A 27,932-nucleotide genomic window follows, 5' to 3' on the forward strand; every position below is an offset into this window, starting at 1 on the left:
AGACCCCCTGAGCACACCGCGCAGCATTCACCGCCACCCTTTCACAGAGCCCTAGATCTGCACACTACCAGGTACGCTGGGGAGCCTACCATCCGCGGGAAGTAAGAGTTAGCTTTCCATTATTCAGAGGAAGACACCATCTGGTCCACGGCCCCCCGGGAAGTAGCACAACCAGTACGGGATCCCAGGTGGGACCCCATCCCAGGTGGGACCCCTCAGCCTGGTCCTCCTATGTCAGATCATCTTGCTCTCAGCTGGGAGCTTTGGGGTGAAAATACCGGCATCTCCTGCAACGCCTTTCCTGCCAGTCGTCTTGCCACACGGGGAGACAGCCGTGCAGGCTGCTTCCCGCAGGCCTACCGTGGGGTGTGCGAGCGGGAGAGGCCGGGGCGATGCTGCAGGAGGGGGAGGCTGTGGGCGCTCCGTACCGGGGCAGGGAGCTGTACTGGCGCTGCGCCTGCTGGAAGCCTTCGCGCTCCTCCTGCCGCTGCCGCTGCATCTGCACCTCCACGGACACCGAGTGCCTGCCGCTCTGCGCCGCCGCTCTGGAGCTGGGCTGAAGGGCGGGAAAGCAACACGGTTAGCAAGAAGGGAAGGATGGCCAGCACGTGGCGGGTGGACCCAATTTCAATTCTTAAGGAGCGACCTGGAAACACGTAGGGATTCTGTGAATTTTATAAAAAGTCGATTGCCATTTTCTCAAGTGTGAGAAAAGAGGTATCTCTCTATTTGCTCTTCTGAGCCCCAAATCCTGAAGCATCATACATTTGGACCATGGCTTTAGGATGGTCTGAAATTGAAAGGTCAACTTTTCTAGTCTTCTAATGAGGTGTGGTAAACACCAACATTAGATACTGTTTTGTATCTCTTGTCTCTCCAGCAAACAGGGGAGCAAGGCTGCTCAGAAGACCAGAAGGAGCCATTGCCAAAAATAAGTAAGTCAATAAAAATCTGCTACAATAATTCACAAAAGTGGGAAAGTCCTTGAAAGTTGGCTGTGCTGGCGAATTTCTTCAGCAGTTACATCTTTTAGTTTAGCAATACGCTACCATATAGCTGATTCCCCTTTTGGTAAAGGGTGACAGTTAAATTTTGCACTGAGATTGGTTGACACTAGGCACTGCTAGCCATGGACAGGTCTCCTCCAACCCACAGATGGCAGCCACGTGGGAACAGAAACACTCATCAAAAGAACAAACCCAAAAGCTACTCGCTGCTTGAATGGGTTATGAGACAATACATTTGCCTTACTTATTAGGAAATGGCATTTTTTTACCTGGGTTAATTATGTTCTATGGAGACACTTTCACTCCTTCTGGCTAAATACATCGGTCAGCAGGTCATCTACTGACTGCTGCCTCTCAGCAAAATCTGATATCGGCTGTGTATGTTGTGCTGCTCAGAGCAAGCCCCTGTGGATCTCCGGCTTCTCACGGACAGTTTTCGGCTTACCTTCCCGTCTAGATCTGCCCTTTTAAAACAAAAGTAGCTCTGCTCAAAATAGACAACGATGCCTCTAACCTGACAACAATGGTTTATCTTAGCATCAGTGGCGTTCACTGAATAATCCATTTTGGCACTTGCAGACCTCTGTTCTCCTTTGCGTTACGCAACATTGTGCGATAGGCATATTCTGAGTGTGGAATGTCTCTCAAAACAAGCTATCGATTTTCTTTGAGAGTTGAACACCAATGGCAGACTTTGACTCGATACTCATTTCCTAAAATAACAGAGTCTTCGCATTCATTCGGAGAGCTGTCAGACATGTGGGCTTGCTACCTAAGGAGTGGCTCCTGTGGTTGGCTTTTGTGTGAACAGAAAGCAAGCATCATCTATTGTTCTCTTTCTGCCTGGCCAGCATTATCTCATCTGTTGGTTAAGCAATAATAAGGCAATATATGGGACAAAAATTTCAAAGCATATGGGCATAGTCAGTGAGCATATTAAAAATACCCCGATACAAAAATAATGCATGAAGAGATTAGGCTTTACAATACCCCAGTCTCTACTAGTGGATGTTTATAACCACACTCACTGGAACAAACGTGTGTTCTGAGACCCGCTCCACAACACCGTTCAAATAACACATCAGCGGTGCCTTCAGCAAGGAAAACACCTTGCTGAGTGAGTTCTGCTTATGCAAACAAAGCATCAACCAATTGTTCATCAAGTACATTAAAGAAGACAGACATTTTCTTCCATTACACTTGATGAGCCTGGCCAAAAAGAGAACTGAGCGGTTCTATTGTTCACGGTGAGGCATGGGAAGCTTGAGAGAAGCCACTGGACAGAGGGAAAGCAAAGCAAGAAAATACTACACAATCACCTTTACACCCTCAAAAAAGAACCACGTTTCCCTTTCCTTTTCACTCAGTGTAAGCTATATACATGTGTCAAGCAGCCTTGAAAGAGCTGGCATTCTGCAGTAGGATTTAGTAACCAGCTTTTTAAGTTCATGCTGTTCTGTGACACACTGCTTGTGGAGATGTGAAAAGAAAATGCAAGGTCTTGTAGAAATTTCAGGTGTATTTTTAAGTTGTTTCTCCCAGAGGCCTGAAAATTTGATTCTGACAGAAAAAACAAAAAAAAGAAGAAGAAGTTGTTGAAGGGCTTTTGCTTCCTCCAGTGTGTGGTTTCTGACACTGTTCACCTCAAACTTCATCAGTGGTGAGCATCTAGCTGGACCCTGATGAACTCCAATAATAAAATTATCATCACACACGATCTGAAAACACGAGTGAATGAGTTTGGTATCGGCAAACTGACATATGTCGTACTAGTCTGCCCACCACAATGAAATATAAACCTTATTAGCCTCACCATGAATATTTTATTCCATTTCTCTTTCCAAAGCATGCAAACGGGTAGGTTCTTAAAAAGAAGCACCTTAATCTTTAAGATGAAATGTTACTGAGTCACAGATTTCCAGGAAAATTGTATACATGAGCAGCCCAGAGCAACAACTAGGTAAGTTCATCCTGGCAAGTTTCATACTTGGCCTGAATCAAAAATAACTTGATTCATGATTTCAACGACGATCGCATAAAAATGTAAATTGCGGGAGCAGTATTATAATGGACAATTCTGACTTTTAAATACTGTGGTTTCCATCTCTCTTGAAGAAAGAGAATAATTTATCTGGAGTCCAAAATCACAAAAATAGAGAAATGAAGAAAGGTCATTTGTAACCCCAGAGAGAAGTGCAGGTTTTCGAATAAAACAGTATCAACAACCACAACAACGAAGTAACATGTATACAGGGAAACACACAGGTAAATTATAATTGTAATAATTCTGGAGATTCGCCAGACAATAAGGCAATAAGCTCTGTTTTCAAGAGTGCAAATTACAAATAACCTGGCCTCGTTTGTGATGAAATCTGTGACAAGCAATGACCTTTCAAGTAAAAAAATAGCCAAGGTTACCAAGGCCATAATAATGCAGAGATTGTAAATAGAAATAAATACGTGGTTATCTACGACACAGTACACTGGAGGGCCATGATAAGTGACTCTCCTCATGGCTCATGTTTCAACCCACAGTGAAAGCTATGTTACTTTCGTAAGTGAGTTGCAAAGTGCTGGTCTTTATCATGATTATAGAGAGATACTGTTTATACTGTACAAACAACTATATAAAGTTTGGAAAAGCTACACAATTTGGCTATCATTTACTAGTGTAAAGCAAAATATTAAAAATATCTTCTACACAGTGTTTTCATTACATTAAGTCATTAACCAAGCATTTTTCTCAGTTAAACAAAATCATTCTTCTTTTTCCAAAGTAAAAATAAACAATACAAAAAATAAAAACACAAAACCAAAACTGTTAACAGTTAATAGACTAAAGAAAGAACAAAACTAAATATGCACCATGCAACGTTTCAGTGCCAATTAGAACTAGGCAATTTCGTAAGACTTTCAGAGCTTAATGTTCAAGAGCGTGTGTTACATAGGAAAGAAAATTCATTAATGTTTTATTAACATTTATAGAAAATAATTTTTAAATCCCTAATTTTTCTTCACATAAAGAAGCATGTAAACCTACGTGTGTGCATGCCTGTATATATTCACATATACACACATGTATGTGCTATTCTTATACTTTTTTTAGTAAGAGAGAGACGGAGAGAGGGGGGTGAGACAGGCACAAGGAGAAGAAGAGAGAGAATCTTAAGCAGGCTCCGCACCTAGCACAGAGCTTCACTCTCACAACCCTGGAACATGACCTGAGCCAAAATCAAGAGTAGGACGCTTAACTGACTGAGCCTTCGAGGCACCCCTATAAATGATAGTTTTGAGTGCCTTTCCTATTTAAATCATGAATGATAAAAATTTCCAAATTTTCCCATACATTCAAAGGGCACGTACTGAATACAAAAATAAGCTACAAGAAGTTTGTCTGCCTCGTAGGAAAAGCTGTGGTGAAGACGACGGCCACGATCACTAAAAGAACACACGCCCACCTGAGATCTGGAGTCTCCATTTCAGCAATTCAAATGTGCTGCAACCCTAATATAAATTCCACGTGCTGATAAAAATGGTAATTTACACATTTGGTAGAGGGTAGGAAGAACGGCTATGCCACTGAATCATGCAAAGAGTGTAAAACGTTTGCTCTGTTTAAAAGTGGCGACTTCTAATCTCGGTAATTATTTTCTGTAGCAGACCCATCGAAAACTTTAAATCAAGACAAAGTTAACTTTTGTCTATCGATCCCGCCTTCACAGCCCTCCACCTCTACCCTATCACCCAAGATACTTTTACAACTATCGATCGAACTCTTGCGGGTTCTGAATGTTGAAAAGCTTAATTGCTACTAATGATTTGAGTAATGCTTGAAAAATCTGCAGAGCTTACCAGTTTCCCTCATAAAGTTCTTATAAATACATTTTGATTTCTACACACTGTTTGTCTCTATCTCCTCTTTCCCGAACAGTGTCTGGATCTATTCCCCCCCCTCCTTAAACAGCAGGTAGGTTGAAAATAGAGGTGGGGCTCTACAAAACAAGACAGCTCTCTAGTGTCACATGTGAATGACGACCCAAAGCAGCTTCACTCATTTCTACTACCTGACACCTCTGTGGGTGGCACGGCCCACCGGTCATGGAGCCTTTGGCTGGGGGGACGGGTCCTGGGGCTACTTTGCTGTAGCACAGAGGCTTTGGCCATGAGTAAAGGGCCTCCCTTTCCTGCAGGAATGGCTTTCTCCAGGTTGACTTCCAAGGGAGGTGATTTCCACCCAATGTGAACTGCAAGGCTATCAACCGAGGATTTGTCGAGTCAAGGCATGGAGCCCCATTATAAGGAAATCACAGCAGATACCCTGAAGTCTTAAGAAAGATGAAAACAAAAACAACAGCATCATTTTCCCAAATTCCCCAAGTACAGGGAAGGCAATCTAGGGGTGCGGGGTGGCTGTGTACTGCAGACTGGCTCTCTAATTAAAGCAGACAAAACCCTAAAAAGGGAAGAGGAGCCATTAAAAGTCCAAGACAGAAAAATAGAGAAAAGGACAGATTTTTTTTGTTTTGTTTTGGTTTTTTGTTTTTGTTTTTGTTTAAAGACACCCAGGAAGAAAGCTTGGGGGAGAAGAGGGTATTCACATCGCAGAGGATCAATTTTCCATCTGAAGGACTAAACTACTTTCAGGCCCTACCAACCTGGGATGGAAAGGATTTAGCAATATAGCTATTAAAGGCTCCATTATCCCATCTATCAACTGCCTCAGCCAGCAAGTCTCCTTGTGGGCAACACTCAGGTATCTGCAAAGTTTTAACAGCATACTGTACTTATGTCTGCAGCCTGCCATTTAATTCTTTTAAAAGCAACACTAAGTCGTGCCCATCTCTGAGCTCTGTGATAATAACCCTAACCTCAGCTATTGTTCCATTATCTTAAGAAAGACTTCAAACAACCTGCTGCTTTATTTATGTTGCACCTGGCACTACATTGGTAAAGAAGTTGCTTTTTCTCCTCCTCCCCCTCCCCCCCCTTCTTCTCTTACCCAAGTTGGGAGAGAATTCACTTTAATTATGGAGCTAAGGAAATTTTCTGGGCCTCTGCTCATCTAAAGACCTTTTGTGCCACAAATCAGCTCCCTCAGGCCCAAACATTATTTTGAACAAAAGCCCAGGAACAGGTGCATTCCACACTACTAGAGTTTAGGGAGAACATTTTCAAAATGGATGAATTGAAAGGGGCTACTTGGATGAGTTTTCTGCAGCATCGCTCTCTGTATGTAAAGTAATTGGCTTGGATCTTTTTCTATATGATACATCTGGCTGCACTTTGTGTGTGGCATTTCCAACAAGCATGGCAATTTCAACTACTATGGACTAAGAGGGACACACAGTTTGAAGATGAGTTTGTGGTTTCTTAAAACTAAAATGATTACAAACCGTTCCAATGACTGAGATCATGGTCTCATCCTTTCCAAACACAGTGACCTTTCAAGGTCAGAGTACATACGAAAAAAAAAAGACTCTAAGACATTCAAAGCTCATTTTGTAAAACACACAATAAAAACCATAGACCCAGTGACATTTTGAACAACTGAGCAGCTCTTACTAAGGCAACAATGAGAATTGGTATGAAAATTAATACACTAAGTAGAATTACAGTCACTTTAGGCTCATTTATATGATCAGAGAAAGGAGAGTACACAGCAAGATCCCAATTGTTGGAAAATGTAAAAAAAAAGAAAAAGAAAAAGAAAAGGTCAACTTCTGACCCACAATTTAGGAAATTATTCTATTCCTATAGTAATCAGCTTGTCATCCAAATAATTCCCTGCTCACTCATTACAGGAAATGATAATACAAGCCAAGTGGTTGGTCTAACGTTGCTCCAGCATTTTGATATACAATAATTTGCCCTATGACCTTCAGTAGGTGAGTTTCTGGATGTATAAGATCTTCTCATACATTTTTCCTAACATGACTGAATTAAGTAGATAACAGAAATCTATACTAACATATTCCCTACCTCCATTAAGAAAAAAAAATCCTTATAAATGAACCAAAATGGGTATCAAATCATCTCCACATCTCCCAATGAAAAACATCTACAGCTAAGAAATAAGAAATGCTCATTTAGCCTCAAACAAACTTGGACATCTCGCATGTGGATATAATGTCACCAACCAGAAAAAGTCCAATCAATCTTAGTTCCCAAATACACGTTTCTCTCTTTCTCAGAGTTATATATTTAAAATATATTTCAACTTCAATGAGGTGTTCTTTATTTTCCTTTTCTTTTTTTAAATGTGGAATATTCCTGCATTTGCACGCCATCCTTGTGCAGGTGCCGTGCTCCTCTTCTCTGTATCGTTCCAATCTCAGTACACATGCCACCGAGGTGAACACTGAAGTCTTCTTCCAAGACTTTCCTAACCACCCACACTGATTTGGCCATCGTTCCTCAGTGCTTAACACTCCATGCAAACCTGTATCATAAATTGTACAAAATATTCTTTTCCTTTGGATCAGCTGGACTGTAAAGTTCTAACAGTAGTCTTTCCTTCCCGTCTTTGCTCTCCAGCACCAAACACACTGACTGGAACACAGTAATAAGCACTCAATAAATTTGATCAATTAAATAATTAATTAAACAGTAATGTTGCAAATATGCTGGTTTGAAATCACATGCCAAGTAAAGTCAGGCGGCATTCTGCCGCTCTTCACGGTGTGGTATGGGGACTGAGAAACCCAGGCAGGCTCCTGCAGGTTTCAACTCTGTGTTTAGAACTTTTTCATATAGGGTTGGTTTTCCCCTTCAGGTGGCCACTGTATTCTTTCCTCTTTTCAGCCTTTCTGTGCAAATATACATAGCTAAGGATGTTTACCCCACCTCAAAAAAGAATCCTGCTTCAAATCAATCAACGTGATACATCACATCAATAAAAGAAAGGATAAGAACCATATGCTTATTTTAATAGATGCAGAAAAAGCATCTGACAAAGTACACATCCATTCACGATAAAAACGCTCAACAAAGTAGGCCTAGAGGGAATATACGTCAACATGATAAAGGCCATATATGAAAAACCCACAGAGAATGTCATTCTCAATGGGGTAAAACTGAGAGCTTTCCCCCTAAGGTCAGGAACACAACAGGGATGTCCACTCTCACCAGCTTTATTCAGCATAGTCCTGGAAGTCCTAGCCACAGCAATCAGGCAACAAAAAGACATAAAAGGCATCCCAATTGGTAAGGAAGAAGTCAAACTTCCACTATTTCCAGGTGACATGACACTATATGTAGAAAACCCAAAAGACTCCACCAAAAAACTATGAGAACTCATAAATGAATTCAGTAAAAGTCACAGGATACAATATCAGTGTACAGAAATCTGTTGCACTAATAATACAGTAATAATAAAGCAGCAGAAAGAGAAAATAAGAGAACAATCGCATTTACAATTGCACCAAAAACAATAAAATATTCAGGAATAAGCTTAACTAACCAAAGAGGTGAAAGATCTATACTCTAAAACTATAAAATGTTGATGAAAGAAATTCAAGAAGACACAAAGAAATGTAAAGACATTCCATGCTCATGGATTGGAAGAACAAATATTGTTAAAATGTCTATATACCCAAAGCAATCTACACATTTAGTGCAATCCCTATCAAAATACCAATAGCATTTTTTCACAGAACAAACAATCCTAAAACTTGTATGGAATCACAAAAGACCCTAAATAGCCAAAGCAACCCTGAAAAAGAAAAGCAGAAGTGAAGGTATCAAAATCCCAGACATCAACTTATATTACAAAGCTGTAGAGATCAAGGCAGAATGGTAGTGGCACAAAAATAGACACACAGATAATGGAACAGAATAGAAAACCCAGAAACGAAGTCACTATTATGTGGTCAATTAATCTTCATTGAAGCAGGAAAGAGTACCCAGTGGGAAAAAGACTGTCTCTTCAACAAATGGTGTTGGTTAAACTGGACAGCCACACACAAAAGAATGAAACTGGAGGGGTGCCTGGGTAGCTCAGTCAGTTAAGCATCTGCCTTTGGCTCAGGTCATGATCTTAGGGTCCTGGGATGGAGCCCCGCATCAGGCTCCCTGCTCAGTGGAAAGTCCACCTCCCTCTCCCTCTGCCCCTCCCCCTGCTCATGCTCACTTTCTCCTTCTCTCTCTCTCTCAAATAAATTAATAAAATTTAAAAAAAAGAATGAATCTGGACCACTTTCTTTCACCATACACAAAAATAAACTCAAAATGGATTAAAGACCTAAATGTGAGACCTGAAACTATAAAAATCCTAAAAGACAGCACAGGCAGTAATTTCCCTGACTTTGGCTGTAGCAACATATTTCTAGATATGTCTCCTGAGGCAAGTGAAATAAAAGCAAAAATAAAGTATTGGGACTACAAAAACTATTTTAGCAAAATAAAAGGCTTCTGCATGGCAAAGGAAACAATCAACAAAACTACAAGGTAACCTACCAAATTATTTGCAAATGACATATCCGATAAAGAGTTAGTATCCAAAATATATAAAGAACTGATACAACTCAACACCCAAACAATAAATAACCCAATTAAAAGATGGGCAGAAGACATGAACAGACATTTCTCCAAAGAAGACATCCAGATGCCAACAGACACATGAAAAGATGTTCAACATCACTTATCATCAGGGAAATGCAAATCAAAACTACAATGTGATATCACCTCATACCTGTCAGAATGGCTAAAATCAACAATACAAGAAACAAGTGTTGGTGAGGATGTGGGGAAAAGGAACCCTCATGCACTGTTGGAGGGAATTGCAGCCACTGTGGAACACAGTATGGAGATCCCCCAAAAAGTTAAAACTAGAACTACCTTATGATCCAGTAATCACATTACTGGATATTTACCCAAAGAATACAAAAAGACTAATTCAAAGGGACACAATGTTTATGCCCAATGTTTACTGCAGCATTATTTACAATAGCCCAGTTATGGACGCAGCCCAGGGGTCTGCTGATAGATGAATGGATAAAGAAGTTGTGAGATACACACAATGGAATATTACTCAGCCATAAAAAGGAATGAAACCTTGCCATCTGCAATGACAAGAATGGAGCTAGAGAGTATAATGCTAAGCGGAATACGTCAGTCAGATCAAGATAAATACCATATGATTTCACTCACATGTGGTATTTAAGGAACAAAACAAATGAGCAAAGGAAAAAAGAGAGAGACAAACCAAGAAACAGACTCTTAACTATAGAGAACAAACTGATGGTTATCAGAGAGGAGGTGGGTGGGGGATGGGTGAGATAGGTGATGGGGATTAAAGGGGGCACCTGTTGTGATGAGCACCTGGTGTTATATGAAAGTGTTGAATCACTATATTGTGCACCTAAAATTAACATAACACTGTGTGAACTATACTGGAATTAAAATTAAAAACTTTAAAAAAAAAAAGAACCCTGCTTTAAGAAACCTGGTAGGAAGAGATTGAGTCAATTATGCTAACCAATATAAATAGACCAACATAATTCTGTCATGTTGCTACCTGGGAATGACTCAATTTACTCGATCATCTAAAAAATAAATGTTTTAGAAAAACAATACCATTAATAGTAATATTGCTGCGGAAACACAATTACAGATATTCTTAGACATTATATCTGCTAAGCTTGTTTGACAACCTCCCAAAGTTAGGCTAGGATTGATTTCACAAGGAGTTTTTACTCTCGGATGTTGGTCTCATATTGCCGAGTGCCTGCTCCAAGGCTCCACCTTCCTCTCTTGAACAGAGGTAAAGCCCTTCAAACTAGCACTGCTTCTCCCATTTTTCCTTCACTTTTTCAAAATTATCTTCCACTGACTCCAGTTTGATCACTAAACTCCACGATCCAAACGTTTATAGGTGTCTGGCCTTGTGTCGAGTATATTGAGGGTGTTGGATTTTAGGACCAAAAAGGACCTCAGAGGTGACTTCAGCTCTATTGCAGTGCTTCTCCAAGTTCAACAGGCTCCAGAATGACCCCTCCAGGGCTTGTTAAAATACAGATGCCTGGACCCCACCCAGAGCGGTTTAGATCCAGTAGGTCTGAGGCAGGGCCCAAGAATGTGCAATTATAACATGCTTCCAAGTGACGGTTCAAGGTGCTGGTCTGTGGACCACACTTGGAGAACACTTACTTGTATCTGCTTTGCCTTACGCACTCAGCTTCCTCTTAAATTTTCATTTTAACAAAGGGTTTAATGACTGACACTCAACCACCTACCCTAACTCCCTTGTTTCCAACACAAGAAGATAGGCCTGAAGAGCCAGGTCTGCTCCGTCCTGATACCATCTTTCTTCAAACTTCCGATCTAGCTTTGAAGCTCCAACTACGTTCTACCTTTATCTCTGCTTCCCTACAAAATAACCAACCTCTCAGTTCTGGGTCAGTTGGAATTCTTTTTTTCACTTTAAACCTTTTTCAACACTACTATTCCTTCTAGCCTTACTTTCTCAAATTATCTAGTGTAATTATAATCCCAGCACTTTGAACTGAACTCATTAACTTTTTGGACCTTAATCTCTTGTCTACTTCAGGAACTCAAATGGATGGCATACTTTTGACCTCAAATCATCCAGAGCTGTCCCACCTCCAAGATCCTGGACTCTAAAAAATATATAGTTTTGACCACAGCCCCCTACGCTTTCTAACCCCTAGACCACCAACCTTTCTTGCAACCTCCCAGGCAATTGGGGCAATGCTTCCTTGAGCTATACTCATCACCCTGTCCTTGAGCTACACTCACCACCCTGTCCTGGAGCTACACTCACCACCCTGTCCTTGAGCTACACTCACCACCCCGTCCTGGAGCTACACTCACCACCCTGTCCTTGAGCTACACTCACCACCCCGTCCTTGAGCTACACTCACCACCCTGTCCTTGAGCTACACTCACCACCCTGTCCTGGAGCTACACTCACCACCCTGTCCTTGAGCTACACTCACCACCCTGTCCTTGAGCTACACTCACCACCCTGTCCTTGAGCTACACTCACCACCCTGTCCTTGAGCTATACTCATCACCCCATCCTTGAGCTACACTCATCACCCTGTCCTTGAGCTACACTCATCACCCCGTCCTTGAGCTACACTCATCACCCCGTCCTTGAGCTACACTCACCACCCCGTCCTTGAGCTACACTCACCACCCCATCCTTGAGCTACACTCACCACCCTGTCCTTGAGCTATACTCAGCACCCTGTCCTTGAGCTACACTCAGCACCCTGTCCTGGAGCTACACTCACCACCCCGTCCTTGAGCTACACTCACCACCCTGTCCTTGAGCTACACTCACCACCCCGTCCTGGAGCTACACTCACCACCCTGTCCTTGAGCTACACTCACCACCCTGCCCTTGAACTATACTCATCACCCCGTCCTTGAGCTACACTCATCACCCTGTCCTTGAGCTACACTCACCACCCCGTCCTTGAGCTACACTCACCAGCCTGTCCTTGAGCTACACTCACCACCCTGTCCTTGAGCTACACTCACCACCCCCTCCTGGAGCTACACTCACCACCCCGACCTGGAGCTATACTCACCACCCTGTCCTTGAGCTACACTCACCACCCCGTCCTGGAGCTACGCTCACCACCCTGTCCAGCCTGGGCGATGCTCCACCAGCATCTTCCCCAGGCCTCCAGAGTGCCTTCTCTGACTTTGTCATGTCTGTCTCGCCAATCCCCACCACGGAATTAATCAAAAAATTGTTTTTCTATTCCCAGTCCTAAGCATTGTTGGCTATGGTCATGGTACCATGTTGACTAGATTTACTAATACTCTCAGCTAGAACTTCCTACCTCAAGCAGCTTATATGTTCATCTCTATTTGATTCTCTCTCAAGTTTCCAAAGAGATTCTTCAAAATTCCTGTCATCTTGAACACCCCCACCCCCCAATCTACTGCAATGCCTCCCAATCCCAGAAATGCTATCATCTCCAAGGCTAAAGACAAGAACAGAGCACAAGTCCAGGGCTGGACTGAGGGGGATTAGCGCACCACACCGTAGAATTTGTACTCTCTCTCATGGGCCCTGAGAAGCCATTTAAGTTTTGCTTTAAAAAAATCACTGTGGGGCGCTTGGGTGGCTCAGTCGTTAAGCGTCTGCTTCAGCTCAGGTCATGATCCCAGGGTCCTGGGATCGAGCCCCAGGTCGGGCTCCCTGCTCCATGGGGAGCCTGCTTCTCCCTCTCCCTCTCCCTGCAGCTCTGCCTGCTTGTGCTCTCTCTCTGCCAAATAAATAAATAAAATCTTTAAAGAAAAGAAAAATCGACTGCAATGGCTGTGAGCCGGATATGCTGGAACAGGGATATGGGCAGATAAACCAGAGGGATTCAACAAACACACAAAGGGGATGAGGGAGAATAAAGAATCAAGAATTGCTAAATACTATACTTCACGTATAGTAGATTCACAATAGGCATGTGTTGAACTAATTTATTCTGGCTCCGATTCTGAGAAAAATGTATAGAGAAAAATATTTACTAAAGTTAAAAAAAGTGCATAGTTGACAGCAAGAATCCTTTTGCTATGTCTTGTCATAAGGCAAATGAAACTGATTATGCAATGGACAGATGGTGCAACAAGATATAAAATGAAATTAGCAATGATGAAACCCAGATGGAAATGAGGAAAAGGTCAATATGTTAAAGGTCAAAGGAATTTGGCTCCATCTTGTCTTGTTTCATAAAGGACGAAGGTCAGAGCTTAGTGGCTCTTACCGCAGGCAAGTCGTCAGACTATTTGCTGTGCCGCAGAACCAGACACTCACCCAGGGCTGTTCAAAGCTGTAGGTACGTCGCCTATCTTCTCCATCTTCATCCTGCTTCGCTTGCTGAAATTCTTGCCGTAGACGTTGTATCCGATCATGGTTGCTAGGAGTTGATCTGTTGCTAAAAGAGAGAAGAGGCAACAATGAACACCCTTCAGAGATACAATCTGTGAATTGCAGTTGCTAGGGGAGGAAAATGGCAGCTTGCTGTAGAATGATACTGTTTAAGAGGCAGCGAGTTTATAGAACAATATCTGGGCATTTAAAATGCTTTCATTTTGTTCATATGATTAAGACTTACTGAAGTTAGTTCAGATATTCAGAGGGCAAGCAGTATGTTTAGACATTCCTGTTGTACGCAGTACTTTACAAGCCTCATTTCCTTTCTGTAATCTGGCAAGGTGCTGGCAGCAAAATTTTTTTGGAAAGGACATTGCAATAAAAGTCAGAAATACCAGGGTCCTGTCCTCGTTCCTCCACCTTCTTAGACTAAGGCACTTAATACCTCTGAGTTGTGGGGGGTTTTATATATATGAAGTGGACATGATAATCATTTTTGCTCTAAATATCATAGTGGCAACAATCAAGTGAGGTAATACCATACAATACAGCCTCACAAACAGGCAGTATTGTTTTCATAATGCCATCACATAAAGTTCCTATTTAGGGTTATCAGAGGTCTATACACAAAATGCAGTTCTCACAGCATAAATGACAAGCATTTGAAAAATAACTTTGGGTGGTAGTTTGATGTTACCAGTCAGCTGATAATAATGTTGCCTTCTTTTTTATTGCATTAAATTTTAATTCTCACAAAAAGCTTTTAAGATAGGTACAGATGGTAGTGTTTCTCTCTCTCTCTCTCTCTCACACACACACACAAATGTAGAAACTGACATTCGAAGAAGATAAGTGACTTGTTTGCAGTCTCCCCGCTGGTCAATGGGGAGGTGAAGCTGGAGTCAAGATTCTTCTGGTGTCCAGTCCTGCCCTGATTTCATTGTGCCATGTTGTGTCAGTAAAACACATATTGGACTCCAAAGCCCCTGCTTTATAAAATCATGCAGATTTTAAAAACAGCATTTTGCAAGAGTTGCAGAGATGGCCAAGATTTAAAATAATCTTAAATCCCTTGGCACTTTTGGTCTATGTCATCCCCTGAGGATGAAGGCACGTCCTAACAGGAGAGCTATTCGAGCACAGTAGGTACATGCTGTCTCCCCAACAAAACATCAGACTCCTTGAGGACAAGAATTGAGCCTTGCATTTATCATCTGTACCCTCCAAGCTACTAAGCTACTAGAAGACCGGATCTCTTCACTGAAAACATGTTACCCTGGTTATTCAGTGTGATTCTGAGTTCTGGCTGACATCCCCCTGGGTCATGTAATTTGTCAGAGGTAGCTTGGAAACAGAAAGTCTGCCATAGTAGAGTATATAAAATTCTCTAATATATATCTTCATATAATTCCATGTGTTTTGAAGAATTTCAAAGGTTTAAAAATCTCAAATTGAAAATCTTCACATATATGACAATATTAATGTCTTCCACAAATATGGGATAATCTTTCTTTCATCATTTAATATACTGGGTAGATCCCTACCACCTTTATGTTGCTATTAATTTCATTAGAGCTTCTGGAACATTCTGTCAATACTCTCAGTTTGATTATTTTTCCAGTCAATAAAAGCCTGTCTTCCCTTTTTTCTTCTGATAAATATTTTGAGCGGATCGCCCCGAGAACATTAAAGGTTAATGGGTCTGTAAAATGTGCTGCTTGACAAGGCTTCAGCCCACATTTGGAGACTGTTTAAAACTTCTCCTCCATACTCTTGAGCTGACAAGGTTGTTATTCCCACTGGTTTTTAAGAAACATAGACAGCACCTTATATTTTTGAGCACATACATTTTCATTAATGGCTTCCCAACGTAATACCAAACGTAACAGCGAACTCCCGCTCTCCACGTGAAGCTGTGGTAAGGTAGGCATGAAGATAGTTCCTGAGATAGGAAGCGAGCATTCATTAATCTCACTGCTGTTTCTCCAACTGTGACTTTTTTGTTCCTGGAATACTTCTTCATAGCTTTTAATAAGGATTGTAGGAGGCTTGACTGACAAAGTATTTTACAGGTCTAACTAGAAATACACCCCTATTATTTTCATGCAGCATAGACAGTTTTAACCCTATAATTATTAGGTTCATGAAGTCCAAACCATTGATGAAAATTGATCTCCTATTATTTGCGGTTAATTGAAAGTGCAGATCGCCCAGCACAGGAAGTTGACCTGGTGTCCTTAATTTTAAATTCTGGTGACCTCAATGTTTTTCACAGAAACAGCCAAGTTTTGGAAGTCACTTCTGCCCTCATTTTAAATCTCAGCAGCTGGTGAGAGACTGCTTCACTATCTTTTCCTTTGCTTCCTTTCTTCCTCTGCTCTAGAGAACGGCAACCCACTTGCCTAAGACTAGCAAAGCCACTCTAAGGACTGAAATTGAAAAACAGGCTGCAATGGTTTTCATGATTGATGAGGACTTCCAAAGACTGGAAGACCATCAAGCATCCTTGGGGGACAACAGTTGGCAGTCTGAAGGTGAAATCCTGGCTTCAAGAATGCAACCCTTGCAACTGCTCATTCTGTTTCTCAGGCCAGTCTGTAATGGGCCAACAATTCACATGTGGACTTCTAAAGTTCTCGGTTAGCTCTTGTGCCAAGAAAGCCAAAGGAAATTTTAAATATTCATTAGCATTAGTGGCTAATCCCTACACATCCCAATCAACTTATATTTAGGTTCATTGCCAGTTTAAAGTTGCCCATTATTGTGTGTGTGTGTGGAGAATATAACAAAGATACCACATGAGTCAATCAGATGGTGAGAGAGACAATACAACCCTTAATGAGAAGCCAATAAATCATAATTTCTACAGAAAGGAGGGACGAAGAGGGCAATTATAGCGATAGTCTTTTCTTTTCTTTTTTTTTAAGATTTTATTTATTTACTTATTTGCCAGAGAGAGAGAGAGAGACAACGCACAAGCAGGGGAGCAGCAGGCAGAGGGAGAAGCAGACTCCCCACTGAGCAGGGAGCCCGATGCAAGACTCTATTCCAGGACCCTGGGATCATGACCTGAGCCGAAGGCAGATGCTTAACCAACTGAGCCACCCCCCAGGCCTCCCAGAAATAGTTTTTCATAAGAATGCACACAGACATAAGACAATTTAAGTCTAACATTAATGCAGCCTTACTTTATACATTGTTTTTTTTTCTTTTAGTTTTAGTCCAATTGGAACTTTCTTTTATATTTTACACGTGTGTGTGTTGTGTGTGTATTTATATATAAATTCTAAACTAAATGAAGGCGGTTGGTTTTGGTTCAGTAATGATCTGGAAGTCTTTCTGACAGCATTAAAACAAGGATACATTGAATCACGCACCACAGAGATTCTTAGTCCGGCACGTACAGTGTAACCCTGGATTATATGGAACTCAGATCTTTCCCATCCGTAGCTACCATGGGGTTTGTACCTCCCTGGTGGAGGTACATTAGAGTGCTGGCTTTATAGCCTTCGGAATGGACGCTGCAACATGCTTTGCAAACGCAGCTGAGCATAGCAATTCCCGCTAACTGGAGCAACGGTCCCGTGGGCAGGTGAGCACTGACCCTGTCCTGCACCTGGGCCCCACAGGCACGCTATCCAACCATCTCCTTAGGTCCAACGAGTGAGAAAAGACACATCAACAGCCGCTCTCCTGCGTGCATGCGATCCATGCAGGGCACTTGCATAAAAAACGCTGCCTGATTCAGACTCGCCCAGAGAGATTCTGATTCAGTCAGTCGTGGGCGGGTCCCAGGAATCTGCATGCATGTGAAAGCCCTGCAGGTGCCACACGGGCAATGCTTAGAAAGTTAGTATGTGTCATTTCTATAATCAGAAAAAAATCGAGATATTTAAATTGGGAAATACAGTATTTCATATCTTAAAAAAAAAGGGAAAGAAAGTCAGCCTGCCCACGTCATCGTCGGGGCAAATTCCAATGCCCGTGGGGCAATTAACTAAGGACGGAAGGAAATCCCACGGCCTTGGGAGAGCCGTGTACATTCTCTGACAAATGGGAGTAATATGTTTGGCCTGGAAAGGGAGGCCCTTACTTGGTTCCAGTAGATTGTTGTCCTGCAGGGATGGGAGCCTGGGGTTGCCTTCCAAAAACAAGAGAAGTCAGAACTATAGTTTTCTCCCCTATTCCCTGAATTTTAAATGTTGGCTTACTTTCCTTTTTCGAGCCTAGGTGAGACAAAACAAAAAACCAAAACCAAATAGGTCTGTAGGCAGCTAGCTTGCAACCTCTACTTTGTATTCTGTGGATGCTGCCTGTTTTATATGTTGCTTTTCTAGGCAACATATAAAGCCAGCGATCCCCTAGTAACAGGCCCAAGGAACAAAAATATTTTTTTAAAAAGACAACTAGGCATTGGCCATCCAGTCTTGCCTCTTCAAAACTGTCTGCTCCTTCTAATCTAACCTGGGTATACTGCCCTGCAGGCTTGAGTTGTGACCTGTCTTTTCAGACCAACATATGCTGGGAGAGAGGAGTTTGTGATGTGACTGATTAATTCTTTATGGACTAAAAATACCTTAACATTTGCATTTTTAATTATGCAAAAGAAATCTGGAAAGCTGGAATAGAGGGCATAACTTTAAGATCCAGAATTCAATGGAAGGGATAACGACCACTCATTTTTTTGAACAAGAAGTACCACCTTGGTACATACTAGTTTTCCCATAGAAGGAAGAAAACCATGAAAGGGGAGGGGGAAGATAAAAGAAGGGAGAGAAGAAACTGGCAGGCTTTCCACAATGCCCAGAACGGAGAGATGATTATAACTTCTAGCACAAGACAAGAGATGAAGGTAAGTTCACTTGTATCTTTCTGCAATATCCTCTCCTTTCCTTTCCATCTTCTGATTCTACCAGTGAACATTGTTTTACAGTGTTTATCACTTACACGTGCATGTGTTTCTCTTTCTTAAGCTCACAAATTCATCACAATCATTTAATATATATATATTTTCCATAAGTCATGTCCCTGTGGCAGGGTAAACTGTTACACGAATACCCATAATGGACAGACTTCAGAATGGCCCCATGATCCCCGCTTCCAAGTGTTCACAGCTTTGTACAACTCCCCGCCTCTGAGTGTGGGCAGGGCCCGAGACTTGCTTCTTCCAATGAAGCGGGGCAAAGGTGAAGGAATGGATATGATTACATTTGCGTGATTATATAAGAATGCAGTGTCCATCTTGCAAGCCCGTATCTCTCTCTTCTGGCTCTGAAGAGAGCTGCCCCGAATCCTACAGCTGCAGAGAACAGAATGCTGTCAGCAAGTCCAGGAGCAGGCAATCACACGTTTCTCTAGTAGAACCTCCCAGTGAGACCCCAGCCTGGCTGGCCCTTTGACTGCACCTGCATGAGACCCTAGACAGAGGATTCGGCTGAGACATTGCTGGACCCCAGATCCCTAGAAACTGATAGAAGCTGTTAAGACTGTGTTAATTTGTTATGCAGCAACAGAGCTAATACCCAGTGATGCTGGCCTTGGCCATGTGTCTTGATGTGGCCCACAGGATGTTCGTGGTTGTGATGCAAACTGGTTTGAAATGTGCTTGCCCAGTGGGTTTGCTATCTTGTGCTCCACTGCAACAAAAGATAACAAACAGAAGATAACAAATAGACACTCTAAACCTCCTTCACTTAAACACACACCTACACACAGACACACACACACCACCACCACCACCACCACCAGCACCACCACATCACCTTAGATAGTGTTGACAGGGTGGGGTGGAGGCTGTACATACCTATTAAATGAAATAAAGTGGCCTAGACGCACCAAGGCTTAAGCCCTGCCCACAGTTGCAACCAAACATATTGCCTGTTGCAAAAGCATGCTGGTTAGAAGAGCAGAATACAAGAGAGGAATCATATTTTATGAATGAGTTTTACCACTATCAGTTATATGGTTAGTCACTCCTAAGTTCTAGTCTCTGAGAAAAATTGCACAAGGTAACTACTATTGCAGAAGATGTCCCTGAAAGATGGTTACTGCCAGATCTTAACACAAGAAACCAATCAAATGTGCTTTCCACTGAGCACCAGTATATCGCCAAGAACACTCCATGGAAATCTACCCAATTGCTTAGGATGACTCCTTCAGTCACTTTCCTCATCACTTTACCCAAGATACCCACTCTGGCTCTGCGATCTCTGAAAATCAGTCCTCATGAGACCAAAGCAGCCATGAGGGTATCTTCTCAGAGTGTGGTGAATACAGACCTGGAACCAGGTCATTCAGTAAACTTGAACTCAACGGCTCACTCCTAGTTTCTCTTCCTGGCAGAGATGTGTGACCTGCTAGGATCCGATATAAATTCTCAAAGAGATATTCCTGGGTAAAACTGGTTTTACTGAGTTTGTCCAGAGTTCGGGACTTAACATATGTCCTTCAAATCCCTAATTTACAAAAGAACAGGTATGCACAGTGAGATTTTGTTAATCACATCAGTTTATATCCTCAGCCTTTCCATTTTTGCTACACACTCCTCAACCCTAGCAACCCTTACTTTTTGGCCTAAGTACAAAATTCTATTCCAAGGCTACTGGATTTCACACCTGCACTTGGCATCCAATTACTGGAAATGCAAAAGGACATTATTCTTTTCCCAATTAAAAAAACCCACAAAAGTCAATTTCCAAATTCTATCTGAGATCTTGGATATCATGCAACTCCACACTCAAAGCGTACTCCTATTGACCTATTCCTAGCACTCCCCCAGGGGTCCCATGCTACACCAGAGGGGGGCCCCCTAGAGCTCTGCTGACTGCCAACTTCTCCCCTTAAGGAACTCTTTCTTCTCCACCCAACAGTGCTTCAAAGTCCTACCGTCTCCCAGACTTCTGGGAGCTTGCCGTCAAGGCTTCTAAACATCACTATGGTCTGTGTCCCAGCACACGGACAAAGGCGAAGAGAGTGAGTTAACGTTTCCAGGACACCACCCATGACACTCAGAGACCCTGTTTTCCTGAACTCTGGCTATTCCCAGCCTCGATGCTGTCTGTAGATAACTCGCCCTTCGGAGGAGGTCCCTGTGTTTTGGTCTACTTACTTCAGGGAAATGTATCTCTTTTTTACTTCCTTGGTAGTTACACACAAATGAAAAGACTAAAGGTCCTGTACATTATGTCAACAACCCATCCTTCCCGGGTACTATTACTTTTCAAAATATTTTCACTAGAGAAAAATTAAAGCACCTTTCCCTTCCTTGTCCAATTATTAATTCTTCCTGCATCCTAGAAAAGGAAAAACTTTTAGCCCCTTTATTTGTACCACTGGCAAGTCTAAAATTCAGCTATTTGATGGATGTCACTTAAAACAGACACCAGGACTGGAGAAGGCAAAAAAGTGACACTGGAGGAAACATAATGTAGGGCAGACCTGTCACACAGCTTTAGAAACAGGCAGCCAGCAATGACCACAAGTGTCTCAGATCATTAAGCAATGTCTTACTGTGATGTCATGCACGGATGTACAGAGTTGTAATCCTTTCAAAACAGACAGATTGTCAGCATGATAAAGTGGCTACAAACAAGTTCTTGAACAGTGATGACTACAGTGTTGGGGGGAGAAATGTCACTGAACTAAAAAGCGTTGCTGGCACAACTACTAAGGGGCTGATGCCATTGAGAGACTCAGGTACACGACACGCTTCTCGCCGAGCTGTTTCTCTACGCTGATTAGCAATTCCATAAACTATTCCTGATCTTGTAATCGCCAGACAAATAGTTATAATCTACAGATGTCAGAACTGAGTTCTTAATTGCTGCAAATGAGGGAGCAAACACAGGTTTCTCATTAAACCCATTACACCCCGTATGTTAAAATGGAGTGCTTGTCATGTGTTTTCTTTCTTGGCACTCCAATCAGGACCATTCTTGGTAAAACCCTAGGAACAGAGAAGCAGAGTGAGATCGCTAGGGTGTGTGGCAGGCTCCTGTCCCTGGAAGTAGTATTGATTCCTGGGCTAAAAACCTTTAAATGGCAATGCGTTTGTTGCCAAAATTTTAATGATGAGCTACGTTGTGCCTCCATCTTTGCTTTCTTAAGACGGAGTCAAGTGGTGTCACCCCTCTTTGAAGGCTTTTGCTTCTCTTAAAGGAACCTAGAGTGCTGCCTCCCACGGCACTTGGGTTTGCCTGTTACCTGCGCAGGTAAAAAGGCATCAGCTGCTAGATTAAAAGGGAAGGGAGGAAGGAACAGCCTGAAATGCTGTGGAAAAGCATACCTGAATTTCCATATGAGGTAAGCACCAGTCCTCTGGATAAGAAGACTAGGGCTTTCCATTCTCTCTCTCTCTCAGGCTGGAAGATTTATGAGAAATGGGGGAAAGGCTGGGAGGGTTAAACCAAGAAATGTATCAATTACCAAACTACAAATAAAAATAGCTCCTCTGCACAAGCTTCATTAAGTTTTATCAGCAAGTATCTTGGGGTTTTACACTCAAACCACAGGTCATAAATTCACAGTAAATCCCCCATATGTTCACCAAACACCTGAATTCAATTTCTCTTCTGGTTGTGAAACAAGAATATGGTGCTCCAATTAATTATGCATGCAAAGTTAGTTTCTAACACGGGGAGGTTTTTTGTTTTTTGGGTTTTTTTCCCAATGCTGAAGGGTATTTATAACATCCGAAATTTGGGGATAGATCTTTCTTCAATCTTCACAATTTTATATTGGTGTGTACATATAAATTCTCTCTTCACAGTTAGAAAAGGTAAAGTTGGTAAATACTTTGTTATAATGTATAATTTTTCTATAGACAATCTCAAACCTTTGTGAAATGTGACAATGGTCTTAATATTTAAGGTTTTTAGACAAATGTTGCTGTGGGTATGTACAGATCACTCTGAATTACAGAGAAAGTCTAAAGTGAGGCTAAATGGCTATATTTATAAGTGTCTATATGTACATGTGAAATTAGCTACTTAGGAAATATCATGTCATTTTCAGTTTATTTTCACAGTTTTGCTCATCACCTGTAATACGAAAAGAATTATGAGAAACTTATGCAAATCCCAAAGGCACTCACTTTCCTCAGCTGATAAAATTCATTTTCAGATTTTTGACACCCATGATTTGTTGTCCATTTCACACCAATTTCAGTGTAATAAATCATAACAAATTAAAAACATACAGCTATGTTTTCTGGGTTAAAAAGCTAGTCACCAAAGCTGTTAATACTGCATTTGCTTCTGATGTGATGAGTCACAGGGAGGGTCACCTCTCTCCACCAGAAAGACTGGGGACTGGATCTTACTCTCTGGGTCCCTGCGTGGTCATTCAGTAACAGGGCTATCATTTTATAAGCAGCAAAATCTCAGGAATGTACCCCTCACCCCATTTTATTACTATCATCACTCTTCCTTATTAGCCTGTCACTGGTCTCAGGCAGGAGTGAGAAAAATTTAGCTTTACTTTTTCGAGGGGAATTCCTCCAGCTACAAAGAACACACATGTGCACAGACATATATAATTTCAGGACCCAACAATAAATACACAAGAAAAGACATTCTATTGTGAGCCTGAGGCCACTTTTCCTGACTAGTAAATTTCAGAGAAATAATCCAAGTTGTTTTCTACCCAGAAAGATTGCTAAGTCTACTGCAGTCACACTTCCAATGAGGCATTTGCTTAAAACTTAGCACAAAACAACATTATTTAGCAAGCTTTAAAAGACCATCAATGAAAAATGATTTATCAAAGTTTTCATTTCAGAAATCATATTCTCATAAAACTTTCCAACAAGTGAGCTTTGAATATTGTGAGACGGAGTGCCGGAGCCTAAGTCCCCAGAGAAGGTGCGAGAAGCCAGAATGAACCTCCCCAGGCCTCTAGAAGAAAATGGGCAAGGGGGCAGAGGGAGAGAAGCAGTGTGCCTCGAGTCTTCCTCACTCCCTAGTAGGCCACTCTGTGGGGCTTTAAACAAATAAATGATGAGAGAGAAAATGTTTTCCAGGTATACCTATGAATTTAAATGCATTCTTGAAAATACAATGTTACTGCCTCTAAGAAACCACATATGTCATTTCTCTTTGCATAATGCAAGATGCAGTTCTAATTTGGAGATAATGCCCCAAGTGCACTTTCTTTTCATAGAGCGTATGATTTTCATAAACCATCTAATAAACGGCAAGGACATACAAGGTATTCTATTAGGTCAGAGAGCTGAAGAAAGTTTATGGATTATGCTATTCATTCAATAAAACCACTGGGGATATGAAGGTTAGCCAGTTGCGACCCACAGTTAAAGTCTGTGCTTCAAACTAAAATATACATTTGAGTGTCTGAATAAAGAGCAAAGGAATTCAGGAGTATAGGTGAAAATTCTGGAGAATGAAAAAATAGAGTAAAAATCAGGAGTACGTTATGAAAATTTAAATAAGAAAGCAATGGAAATTAAATTATAAAACCTGATGGGTTTTGATGACAAAATAAAACGATTATCATGTTCCTTTTCATATTAGAGAGGTTTTATCATACAAGCATAGAAACTAATTATAGAAACATTATTTTAATTCTTTAATCATGAAATGATTACATAGAATTCAAGGCTAACATTCGTTTTGTTTTTTTGCATTCTCTCTCTTTAATGACAGTATAATTGCAAAATACTATATAAAACTAAGCTATGGGTTTTTTTAAGATAAAAATTCCAATGCAATACAGTGCTTAATGCTCATATCAATTCTAAATTATGGATAAATTCTATATGGCTTTCCTGAAATGATTTAAAATGGAAAATAATGTAACAGGAGATATAGTGCCTGTGATTTCACAACTGGCTAACTCTGAAAGGTTTCTGAGAACTAGAATAAAAACAGAAACATACATTTATTAGTCTTCTAAGAAAACAGAACATTGGATGTGCCCAAATGAAGATATTATTGGTTTTTAAACGTATTGTTATTGTACATATTATTGATTTTTAAACATTTTAAAGATCATTGGAATACTTCTATTGACTGATAGTTTTTTTAATGTTTATGTCTTAATTAACTTAATAATTATTAGCTAATAATTTTTTTAGGCTTTCCTTCAATTTGTAATTTGGCCATGTCTCAACTTAAAAATAATTTATCTAAATAGAGAAAATAAATGAGATAGAAACATCAATCAGTTTAACTTCTCATTTCATGTTCTTAAATTATTATGAGAAACACAAAAAGTGTGACCATTTTGGTTTGGAATCATTGAAAGATTTTGAAAATGGCCTGTATCATTCTTTCATAAATTTTGAAAATGACCTGTATCATTCTTTCATAAATTATATTTTTTCAAAGCAAAACTTGCCTAGGTAGGGTTGATATTCTGAAATGCTAACTAAAAGTCTTAAAGTATCTTCTGTTTCATCGCCTTGTGTCCCTCTGACTACCCAATCCCAAGATAAACACTCTAAAGGCTTTTCACTGTTTTCTACAATACTTCTTTTTAATTCAACCTCAGATACTCAGAACGGATCAATCAAAATTTCTGGTTCATGATACACTCTCGTCGATGATTCTCGGCTCACTTTCTTCCGTATAGTTAACGATTTTTAATACTGTAGCCAAAATTACTAAAAGTAAATTATCAATATGATTTATCACATAAAACAAAAACTAGGGATTTAACAATAATCCACAACTAACCAGATACCCCTGGCCTTTCACTACATTTTTCCGAACAATTTTAAACATTATCTGTTGATTTCCTGTGACAGCAGAGGAAGCAAGCACAAGCCCTCTTACACACCGCAACCCCAACTTCCACTCCCTATTTTCATGCCCCACGTCCTCCCAATCCAGTTATAGCAGAAATTTTAAATGATTTTTTAGTATTAATATTATTTAGGTAAATATTGTTCATTACTAACTCAAACGGAGCACTGCGATTACATTTCCTTTCTTCTAAGACATCTCCTTTCTTCTTGGTTTTTCTTTTGCTTAGTGTTCTTAGAACCTGTCTCTATTTTTTTCCACCCTCTGTAGTCTTTTTTTTTTAAGACTTTTATTTTTTAGAGCCTTTTTAAGTTCACAGCAAAATTGAGGGGAAGGTACAGAGATTTCCTATAGACCTCCTGCCCCACATGTGTGTAGTCTCCCCCGTTATGAACACCCCCCACCAGAGTGGTATACAGGTTACAACTCAAGAACCGACGTTGTCACATTATTAGTCAAAGTCCATAGCTCACATTAGGGTCTGTTCTTGGGGTTGTGTATTCTATGGGTTTGGGCAGGTTTTTGTGTGGACATAAACTTTCAGCTCCTTAGGGTAAACACCATGGAGCACAACTGCTGGATTTGTAAGGTATGTTTAGTTGTATAAGAAATCTCCAAACTTTGGTCTTCCAAAGTACCTGTACCATTTTTGCACTCCCAACAGCAATGACTGAGTTCCTGCTGCTCCACACCCTCACCAGCATTTGGCATTGTCAGATTTTGGCCGTTCTAAATGGTATGTAGTGGCATCTCACTGGTGCTTTAATTTGCATTTCCTTGATGACATGTGATGTGAAACATCTTTTCACATGCTTACCTGCCACCTGTGTATCTTTTCTGGTGAGGTGACTGTTAAAGTCTTGAAGTCCTTGATCCTTTTTTAAAATTGGATTGTTGAGGGGCCCCTGGGTAGCTCTGTCAGTTAGGCATCTACCTCCTGGCTTCAGCTCAGGTCATGATCTCAGGAATGTGAGATCGAGCCCCACGGCAGGCTCTGCACTCAGCACAGTCTGCTTGAGATTCTTTGCCCCTCCCACTTCCTCTCCCTCTGCTCCTCCTCCCACTCACACTCTCTCTAAAATAAATAAACAAAATCTTTAAAAAAAATAAAATTGGGCTGTTGGTTTTCTTATTGTTGAGTTTTGAGTTCTTTGCATATTTGGGATAACAGTCTTTTATCAGATAGGTCTTTTGCAAATCTCTTCTCCTCTTTATAGCCTTCGTAGCCAAATATCTCCTCCCTGTTTATATTCCTCGTTCCTTTATAGGATCATTTCCTCATAGTCCAATCTATCATAGCCCATCAATTCTGGTTTTTTTCTTGGAGCCCTCCAACTCAAGCGTTCTTTCCACATGCTCCAATCTGCACAGTGGAAGTCCTGGCACCTCCCTCTATCATCATCCTGGGGTTTGTTAGAGTATACGTTGTGTAGCTTCCTAAAAGGGGAAGTATTAGAAGTAAAAAAACAAAACAAAAACTTGCATCTTTACATCACCACTTACTGACACAGGTTAGGAAACACTACTCTTCAATATTTGAAGGTGTGGTTCCATGGTCGTCTAGCTTCCAGTGTTGCTGCTGAGAAATCTAACATTCTGATTCCCAACTCTTTCTTGTATGTATTTTTAAAGAATCATCTCTTTGTTTCTGTTATTCTGAAACTTTACAATCCTGTTTCCTTTTAAAATCGATTTTTGGGGGCACTAGTTAATTCTTCAATTTAGAATCTTAAGTTCTCCATTTCTGGAAAAATTTCTTGTGTTATTTCTCTAATAATCTCTCCATCATTATCTCTGTTCTCTTTTTCTAGAAAACATATTAGTTATATGGTGAACATCCCAGAATGAACTTTTGATTTTTTCCTCTCTTTCTTTCCCACTATATTGATCTTTGTCTTATGTTTCATGTTCCTCAGCAAGCTTTAGAATTATTTCTAAATTATTCTTTAATATTATATGTCTTATGCATATAAATTACTTTTTAGAATATTTATATATTTACACATGCTATATGTTTATATATTTATATATGGTAATATATATGTAAATATATATGGATATGTGTGTGTATGTATATATATATATTTAAAAATATTTTCATATATATTGACTCAGAGACTAAATTTTTAAAGCATTCAATTTGTAACCTACAAAGCTCCAAATACAAGCAAATCTTAGTTTTATGATTTAGCCAAGTCTTCCAAACTTTTCTCCCACAAATATACATTCTGGCACTATACTCCAAATAATTTTTTCTTTGACATGTAATGAAATTCACAGTTTGGCTTTAAATGTTTATTACACAAGTTTACTCCCACTGCT

General features: G+C 40.7%; 1 protein-coding gene and 1 non-coding gene across 13 annotated transcripts in view; both read right to left on the reverse strand.

Moving 5' to 3' along the window:
• Nucleotides 1-27,932, reverse strand: part of PARD3 (par-3 family cell polarity regulator) — a 656,403-nt gene that overhangs the window by 7,668 nt on the left and 620,803 nt on the right. For all 12 annotated transcript variants that reach the window (XM_034644391.1, XM_034644386.1, XM_034644392.1 and 9 more), the window contains 2 exons: nt 13,792-13,912; nt 429-556 (listed from right to left, as the gene is read on the reverse strand). In XM_034644391.1, coding sequence (XP_034500282.1) covers nt 429-556; nt 13,792-13,912 — 249 coding nt within the window. The remainder of the gene's footprint in view (nt 1-428; nt 557-13,791; nt 13,913-27,932) is intronic.
• On the reverse strand, nt 7,261-7,366 carry LOC117796558. Its single transcript, XR_004621109.1, has one exon. It is a non-coding gene; the product is annotated as a U6 spliceosomal RNA (small nuclear RNA).

Source organism: Ailuropoda melanoleuca, chromosome 15, assembly GCF_002007445.2.
Source record: "Ailuropoda melanoleuca isolate Jingjing chromosome 15, ASM200744v2, whole genome shotgun sequence".
Classification (NCBI taxonomy): Eukaryota; Metazoa; Chordata; class Mammalia; order Carnivora; family Ursidae; genus Ailuropoda; species Ailuropoda melanoleuca.